Raw genomic sequence first — 9,833 nt, forward strand, 5'->3', positions numbered from 1 at the left:
ACTTTTTGTATGCTTATAAAAAATAATAGATACCAGAATAATCATTTTATATATACCATTTTTGTAAACAAAAACTTTAAAATGTATATTCGATTACCTTAGTTATTGTTGCATAATTTATTTCTAAGAAACTTACTTTCTAATACTTGCAAAGAGTGAATGATATTATAATAATATTGTCGTCAACATTTCCTGTAACCCAGAAACCCTCTGGCGAGCGGACAGTATTTCAAACAAGGGTTCTTCACTTTACATATAAATAATAAAACATTGGACACGTCACAGGACCCCACGTCACGTGTCAAACTTATAGCAGACATACTGGTCGATGGTTTTATAAGAATAATATATTTGTTACATATTGGTTTAATTCAATTTAATTTCTACCCGTGCAGAAACCGCAAAAGGTGCCCTTTTCAGTGCAGCTTTTGCGGTAATAGTAATAGGTTGTAATAGAATAATATGATATTCCCCTGATTTGTGTATATTTCTATATCAAATATAATTTCGGATATCAAATTATATTGTCTACACTATAATCAAATTAGGTGAATAATTTAGAAGTTGACCAACTGTTCGACTGTTCTCGAGTACATAAACTAAAATATGTTAATACGCAATAGGTCGTCGCTTTTTAAATATTCCCATAATTCTCTTTGGGTTACAAAGCGTAATATATTCTTGTTTTCGTATTTCAATGTAGATTTATTGTAAATTTATGTTTTATCGCAATATGATCGCAATACATTCGTGATAACTGTAAGAATGAGAATACAGAATTTCGACCAACGAAAATATATTCACATCACTCATTAGATCTTGTAATACGATATTATTTTAATAAATGAATTTTAATTAAGCAAGTGAAGTCCCGTGTCCCCTAGGGAGATATGGGGTATAGATTCACTGAACGATTTTCTTTAGGAACAAGTAGGTGATCAGCCTTCTGTGTCCTGCCAGAGAGATACATTTTTTTTTCTTCGTCTCCACCGGGAATCGAACCGCGGACACCTCGGTTCTACGCTCACGCGTTAACCACTATACCCAAGGGGCGGTCAAGTAAGTTTTAATTAGGTCAAAATAATGTTAATTGAGCTTGAGCCAACAATGGTCACCCATCCCTTAAATAAAAGCCAATTATCATTGTATCAAATAACTATTTGGTCACACGAACCAGATCATTTGAAGCCACAATAAATTAATTGACCGTAATCAGAGGGCCGATTATCCTCGTATTTATTCAACAAATTGTATCATTGTTGGCCGCATCGAAGCTATGTAAGTTTCAATGAGTTTATTTTAATATAATAATTTATATTATTACCATCCATTGAATGATTACCTACTATCTATTGAATGGTTACAACTTACAATCCAATTAACATAATGATATTCCTGAAAAAGGTTAGATACTTTTTTATTATTTAGATATTTGTATCTAAGTAATTACTAGAAATAATATCTAAGGATATTATAATAACCGATTTTTTTTGTAATTACCTACACACAGATGACTTCTTTGATGTTGTTTTTACCATTTATTATAAAATATTTTTTCAGTTTCAAAATTATTCTCTTTTAATCTCTTTTCCAAAACTTCTGGCATTATGACAGTGCATATTCAAACAGTTAAGTGCATAATTCACTATAAAATAATTAATTTTAATGCCCCATAGTCAAATTAGATTTGACACTTATAAAAGTCCCTACATATCAAAAAATATTGGCTAATGACCGTTCCACTCCCTATCACAAAGCGTGGAAATCATGTCGAGCCAAATCGTTTATTATTCGTTCATTCTTGATTTTATTTCGCGAAAGAATATCTCAATAGTACATCTATTTTCTGGATAAATCGTTAGTGATTTTTCATTGACGTACGATATGTGACGTAACTTATGTTTCCTTGAGTTTTATTTTCTTGATATAGTTTGATAATTTGTTCTTTAAACTATTGAACAATTATCTATCAACTCTAAGTATATAAAATAATTATTAATTTATTAAGATCTAATTTCGTGAGAGTCTACTTATTTGGTTGATTAAAGATATTATTATATAAAACATAAAATATTATGTACGGTAGGTGTATTTTCATGGAAATTCTTATAAAAATCGAAACAGCAATATCTAAAATAAAAATCGTTTCATCAAAGGTTCACAAAATTATCTTATAAAAATCTTCACACCCACCGGTATTGAATTGAAATGTTCTTAACGTTTTGTCATAAAAAAGAAGTAAGAAAATATTCAAATAACACGTTTAGCTTGTATCGCAATTCGCACAGTACAGTTGTGATACAATTTTTAGTAAGTAAGCGTGAAATAGCAGTCTTGTTTGTATGCATTGAAAACTAGCTCGGAATTTTAAAACCCGGAATTTCGTATTCATAAGGTGTTACTAAGAATATATTTAGGTGGAGTCTAAGTCTGAATAAATTTTAGTGTCTTTGTGAATGTCGGACCCGCTTCAAAATGTCATGTTACACGACCCGTGTTATAACCTGAACATTTTCATCTGACGTAACTTAATTAGACTTTAATTAATTGTTGGGTTGGAAACATAAAAATAATTGTAGTTGTTACACACAACGTTTACACAATAATACAATTACAGAATGACCGATTGTAGGCAACTTATCGTAGTTCAAAGGTAATAGAGTTCATATTAAAGGTCAAAGTAATTTCTCTAGTTTCGTCCGTTTGTCCGAAACTTTTTGCGAACGAGATGTGACGTCAAACTAATCTTAACTACTAGATCTATTAATCTTCAAACTTTTGCTAAGTTTCATCAAAATTGTTTTATAATAAGACATGTGTGTAAACTTAGCAGTCTTATGCTCTTCAATCTCTTGGTTGGATACAAAAGCAAACATAAAAGTTCTGTAAAGTTGTAAAATTAAGATGTCATCCATACTGTTATTAAATAAATGTATAAATCAGAAAGCTATATAGTATAGTTTGTTATACAAACTTACGTCTCAAATAATGATATCACAAACATGCGAATAAAAAAGTGAAACAGTTCGCATAAATGTACAATCCCGAGCGTGTGCAGCGATTTCACAAACGAGCATAAATCACGGCCGTCTTGTCTGTTCCGAGTCATCTCAGTGACACACTATTTAGGCTTGACCCTGTTTCGGGATGAAACAAATAAAGTCCGTATATGAAACGTTCCCGGAAGTTTTCCCAACATGTCCGACCTCCGGTTTCCGCTTTTTCTTTTAATGCTACCCTTGGGAAGTTTGGATATTATCTTCCGACGCTTAAACTTTCTAGGCAGTAATGGCCGCGTTAATAGCTTTTCAGTTTCAGTCATAAAACACATCATTCTTCAACTTTAATTTCCTATCTCTAATCGAAACAGTCTTAGGAAACAGTGTGCTAAGTCATAAATCGAAAAGCTGGGTCGTTAAGTAAATAATATACTAAAGGTACCCTTTACTTTGTATTTGCTTTAACCAAGCTTTAACATATTGTGGTGGATAACATTGTAGCTAGTTTATCGACTGGGCTACAAAATATTTTAGCTTGTATAACAACGTACCTTATAAATAGGCTTTGAGCTATCTACGCTATCCACAAATCAATTATATCGTTTCACCTTTTTTTCACGTAATAATCATTGAAGAACACATTTTTTTTAATAAAATTTTCGTTGCCTTGCTCTCTATACTAAGTAGGTTAAATCTAACTAAAAAAATTGGTTGTCTGTAAAGTCGGTTTACTGACAATTATAGTTGAACGTGACAACGTCCGATTGTGCTTCTTTGTCGCTCGTTCCGCGCTCTCGCTTGCACTTTAAGCCATCCTTACATGGAACGCTTCAGAGCGAGGTAACGCCGCATGAGTCATGTTTTTTCGTGCGTGCAGCTGGCTCTATCGAATTATAAGACGTTGTCACGTCAAAATAATCAAACCTGTTTGATAAAATTTTGAGTTCAGAAATCTAGGAGACATGTTTGTACCAAATCTGTAAATATAATATTTTATACAGTTCAATATTAACCGTTAAAAATATTCGGTAATAAACGGAGCATATTCCGTTCAAACAGCTAGTAAAGCTCTCTAATCAATCGAGAATTTATCTCCCTTTTAATAATTAATCAAGCCCAGTATATATTGAGCCTGTTCCTATTTTAATCATTCACCAATTTGTCAATAACGGTTCAATGAGTTGAAACTTTGGTTCATTTCATTTAGTTAACAAGTCAATTTGCCCTTGATTTCAAAGTCAACACTTAATTTAGTAATGAGTTTATATTTCTATATATCAGTCCTTTGCTGTATTGAATGAAAATAAACGGCTAAACTGACTAGAAATGTTTCTTATTTTAAGCTTCAAGATTTTAACTTTCAGACGTTCCAGTAACTACCTCATTTGAATAAACCATCAAACAAATTGGTAATTGAACAAGACAACAAAACAAGCAGGTAATTGAAATTAATTACGAATAATTCCAAAACACGTAGGGAAATTGGTTTGATGTAAAACATTACATATATGCATTATCTATTAATTAAAGTCATACAGATGCAATAATAAATGAATAAAACAAATATTTTTATAATTAAGTAATTTATATAGCATTTCTGTAATGATAAATAACCGATACAGACATATAAAAATTAATAAAATACGATGTTATAAGGGCCATATCGGAGATAAGAGCCGGCAACGGTCGCGTAGCGTATCCCAAAACGACACACATTCTTGCGACGGTATATACCCTGAACAAAGTGGTTCCCAAACCGACCGGTGGGTCCGTTGTTATATACAGCACTCCAACGATCCAAAAAGGTGCCAAGTTCTTCAATTCTGATAGATACGCTCTTCGTACAATATCGGTGTTCGTAAATAAACCTTTATTTACCCATGTCAAAGCTGTTAACGGGCTGAGAGCCAAAAGCTTTACGGCGAGTAAAGCGGCGTGCACCATGTATGTTTGTGTGAGCGGTGTGTCCAGGGATATGGTGATTGTCTTCCCGGTATTATAGATCGGGGTCTCATTTATAAGAGCCTCTCTTAATGGATTCACATATTCTATCGGGACGTCATTAATTATATTATTTATCTCTCTTGCTCCGTTCATCGCGTTAATGTACATTGAAATGTCCACAATTGACATAAATTACGACTTTGATTGACTTTTTGTCTGTCGGCAGGGTATTTTTTCTGAAATGAAGTTGTTGCCATATTTTCTAAGAATATTGTGTATTCTAAACAATATTTTTAATCTCTAAACTGTCGAATTTTTCACCAATAAACATACTGGATAATCCGGTCAATATGTTCTATAAAATCTTAAGCCTATAATTAGTATGAATTTTCAGCATAATAGGTAGGTATTATAAGGAAGGATGGTTAGATTTATGTAAATTATATATACAAACTAAATAAAATACCTACTCACAGAAATCCTACGCCGAAATTATTACTTAGTAGATAATAAATTAATATTTAGCCAAATCTCCAAGTATAAATAGAAGAGAGAACTTACGCAATATTCAAATACAGATTTACAATCTTAGCGAAGTTAAACACCTTAAATGTCAAGTGTTCTTTACGTGGAGATTTCTACGAATTTCAATTTGATTTATTCGTAGATACTTTGCATACCTTGCCCATGGTACACGTAACAATATAATTTATAAATTCATTTTCAATTTGATACTTTAACATTTTTGATTGTAAAATGATTTGAGGAAAAATCCAATACGATTATTGGAATGACAAAATTGAACATTATCACTTCTGTTGTACTACATATATATTCTTGGACATAATTTATATCTTTTTAAATTAAAAATACCACTAAAATGAAATAAACAGCTATCAATACTAAACAATTTATCACACAAAAGATTCAAATCGCTGATCGATATTCATACACAACACACCCTCCCATATAGCTAGTAATTGTAAATGACACAAAGAACGCTGCCTCGACTAGCATTCGAGGCAGCCTCGTGACATAGCCAAGGGCTGCAATTAGCCTTGCAATAACAAACGCTCTGAGTAACATTATAGCCGTGTTTTCATCTGGCGACGTCGTCATATACAACCCAGCTACCAACCAGAATGGAGTCAAGTTCTTCAAATCACTTATATTCGCTCGCTGTACCTTCTCTGGGTGACATACAATAGATGCCAAAGGCGCCAATGCAAGCAACTTTAGAGCTAGTATCGCAGAATAAAAAAAGTAACTCTGCATCAGGTCCGAACTTGGTCCAGAGCTTTTCATTGTACACGGAAATTTTCGTTTTTCTTTGATACTTTGATATAAATGCGTCTATCATGACAATGATAAAATATGATGGATGTGTTTGTCTCGGTTTGAAAAAGCATCGATTATAGAGTACACAAAGATCATAGAGATTGTTGCAAGTTGTATGAAGGTTGTATGCATCTTCAAACAGCCATATTTTATTTTTTCTTTACAAAATAACACCAAAATAATAAAAAGGAATTTAATACAAATTCCTAAAAAGAAAAAAAAATCTTTTTTCGGTGTGTCCTTATCGAACGTACGTTATACCTACGATACTTTACTGACTATACAAATCAAGATAGAAGAAGAAAGGTTTAAACGAGCTCCTAAAATAAGAAATTCGAATAAAAAAGGATAATAGGGATTATAATATGGGAAATTAAGTTTTCAATAGCATTTAATTTTGTAGAGCTTCTCTGATGAATGCAGTCTGACTGCTCAATCTGGTTCACTGATTTTTGACGAACGATTCCTTTTTTTTTAGTAGACTCAGTGATTTGAAATCGAACTGAAAATTTAAAGGTTTCTTTCTTTATTTGTTGTTGATATTGTATTTTCGTATAAAAGTGAAAAGTGGAAACTTATCTTTTTTATTAGCAGGTCCATGTTGTTATGGGTTTAATTATATTGATCATATTTTTTGTGTAGTTTTAGATGAAGTTAAATACTATTGGCTACTTTGTAATGCTATTCTTTGAACAGTCAATAAAAATGCATTAAAAAACAGAAAAAATTGGCATAATTTTGCGTTACATCTAAATATTATTCATAGAAATCTAAATAACAAGACACTAGAAGTCGTAAGCGTGCGTGACCTTGTCGCCACTCAGGTGATGTTCACATCACCAGTGCATTCGTCACTGTTCAGTTGCTCTGGAGACGTATGAGTGTATACATGGTGTGTTTCAGCAATTCCCATTGCGGAAATTCTTCCACAAGTTGTAATTATACTTATAAAGGAATAATATTTCATCGGAAAATATTTTTTTTTTTAGAAATAATGCCGTTTTTCCTTAAAATTATAGAATATTTACAAGTATTACGAGTGTCACCATAGTAATCGAAATAACAATGAATGACACAGTCGACCATTCTTATTATCACGTTTGTTCGTATTGGAGCAAAAAGTCTCATATACTTAGGGATGTTATCCGTAAATTCGTGCGTTAGGATACATATTCAAAAGCTTAATTTAATAGTTAAGTTAGTTTTCACTAAAATCAAGCTGTCCAATAAAAGGCATAGTTTACTTGTGTGTACTGTTTAGCTTTCGGTTTGAATGTGTTGATTTTGGCGACAGCGGTTTTCATACGAATTATGACATTACAGCACTTCTATGTGTCTTGTTATTTAGATTTCTATGATATTATTAAATTCTGGTGAAGCGGAAATAACATTAAATAGAATACAAACTGACCCAAATTTATAGAAGTTGACTCATTGTTACATCAAAGGAGAAAAAGTTAGCGGTCATTTTCAAAGCAATTTCCTTCATAATGAAGATATTTTAGCTTCTCCAAAAAACAACTTGCCTAAGTTGTTTTGCAAGGCAAATCGGGCCTTTCGCGATCCTGAGCCACGAAACTTCTAAACGAAATCATAATTGAGTTGTTATAAAAATACTCCTTTATACTTATGAAAGATTATCTTGAAATTCATTTTCAGGTGCCGCAAACCTTATTTAACGAGCTGCGAAAACGTGCGCAATTTGTTTTTTGTTATAAAATTTACTGATGAATTCTATAGTTGGTATATATTTAATTTGTAAGCTTATTATGAATTATTTAAGAAACTCTACATTTTTCAATCAGAAAAATTTTAGCTCAATATAGTGTACAGCTGTTACAGATTCGATTCCTGATGGACAACTGAGAAAAATTCAATATGGCGAAAAAGAATATTAATTGTGTAGGTACCTACCAATAAAGTAATATTCAGTTCATTATACTTTAGGACATATTATAATGTGAATAAAAACTTATTTTAATTTAGCTATTAGGTATTTGATATTTTTAATTAAAACCATTACATTATTATTATTTGTGGAGGGTATACATTGGTTAAACCAGCACTAAATACAGGGATTATCTAGTTTCGAAGGCACCTTCAATATGTAAACGTAAGTCGGAACTCGGAGCCTGCGAGATGACGGCGACAGGGATGTAGACAAATGGGGCATAATACAAGTCACCCTGTCCATTCTCCAGTTATATTTCACGAAGCAAACTCTCACGCCTCTCCTTGATTGCAACAAAACAAAATGGCCTGTGAAAATTTATGTCTGCACGCTCTACAGCGTTTGCTGGAATTTCATTTTAGTTTTAGTTAAACTGTATGCTCATAACAAGTTACATCGCGGTATTTTGATGAAATTTTTGAACCATAAATTGTGAGCAATGCTATATCAATGCTAAATAAGTATGTATTCTTGAGCTGTAGTCCTTGATATTAAATAAGTAAGAATTCTTGAGCTGTAGCCCTTGGAGTCTGTTATAAAACCTTATAAGAGAATTTATACCAGATTTCGTAAATATGTATTAAGTTGAGACGTCAAGAGGATCAAGCTCGACACGGCTCTAAGCATTACCGATGTCCATCACTGGTATAAAGGTGCTGATTTAATTAAATATATATACGTAATACAGGTCTTCCAACCTTAGCTTATACTTGTTACATTTTACTGATGATGATGATGACACTGTATCACACACATAGTATTTTCCCTATGTAGATAATAATTAAAACATTGATGCTTTTCAAAGGTATTATGGTACTTGATTTAGAGCTAATGCGTAGTCAATCAGGTTTCTGATAAATAATATTCTCCGCTACATTGTTAGTTACATACTGGTCGGAAACGGCTTGATTTTTGTCTGAGTCTGAAAATATAACCTTTAGTGATAATGTTGTTCTGCCAGAATAAAGTTGACCTGGTCAGCTAGCTTCTATGTAAAATACTGAAATAACTTCATCAAAAAAAAAACAACATTTTCAGCCTTCCGCTCAAACAAGCAATACTTTACGTACAGCTCGTTCCATTTTGACACTACTTTTATAATACTGGATAGTATAATATACTGCAGCAAAAACTCTGTCAGCAAAATGAATCATTTCATGATACAGACACTGAATATTATAGTATCAAGTATTCAAACTAATTGTTTGCGTAATAGCGGTCGACCGCATATCGTCAAGCATACCCTTTAATAATTGAAGTTTATGCTTCGATAGTTTATTATCCTACTCCTATACTATAACTTCGGAGGCAGAGACTAAAATCTCCTTTATATAAGTGTTTAACGAATAAGTATGTAAATTGGAAAACTAATATTTAAAAGTGCGACTAAAGAGCGACCATTCGCAACTACTATTGAATACATTTCATTAAAATTCAAACGCAATTTAGTTTTATAAAATCTTTAAAAAGCTTTTGGAGTGTAGCAATGAATTCTGTAAATACTATTTAAGAAGAAAAATAAGCAGTTAACCATTCACTATTTAAATTTTACTTGATGTATGTACATATTATGAAAATTAATTAATTAAATTTAACCTGTA

At 32.1% G+C, this 9,833-nt stretch overlaps 2 protein-coding genes across 2 annotated transcripts; both read right to left on the bottom strand.

Moving 5' to 3' along the window:
- Nucleotides 1–4,583: 4,583 nt before the first annotated feature.
- On the bottom strand, nucleotides 4,584–5,096 carry LOC149902784 (microsomal glutathione S-transferase 1-like). Its single transcript, XM_090109335.1, has one exon. It carries the CDS (start codon nucleotides 5,094–5,096, stop codon nucleotides 4,584–4,586), a length of 513 nt encoding a protein of 170 aa, XP_089965461.1.
- Nucleotides 5,097–5,870: 774 nt separating this feature from the next.
- LOC149902785 (microsomal glutathione S-transferase 1-like) lies at nucleotides 5,871–6,248 on the bottom strand. Its single transcript, XM_090109693.1, has one exon. It carries the CDS (start codon nucleotides 6,246–6,248, stop codon nucleotides 5,871–5,873), a length of 378 nt encoding a protein of 125 aa, XP_089965819.1.
- Nucleotides 6,249–9,833: the final 3,585 nt, after the last annotated feature.

Source organism: Colias eurytheme, chromosome 14, assembly GCF_061535395.1.
Source record: "Colias eurytheme isolate Ceu_HAF_F1 chromosome 14, ilColEury1 Martin Lab GWU primary, whole genome shotgun sequence".
Classification (NCBI taxonomy): domain Eukaryota; kingdom Metazoa; phylum Arthropoda; class Insecta; order Lepidoptera; family Pieridae; genus Colias; species Colias eurytheme.

What these genes read in the sequence shown, in the direction of transcription:
- LOC149902784 (XM_090109335.1), bottom strand. Translation starts at nt 5,096, where the DNA reads ATGAACGGAGCAAGAGAGATAAATAATATAATTAATGACGTCCCGATA.
- LOC149902785 (XM_090109693.1), bottom strand. Translation starts at nt 6,248, where the DNA reads ATGAAAAGCTCTGGACCAAGTTCGGACCTGATGCAGAGTTACTTTTTT.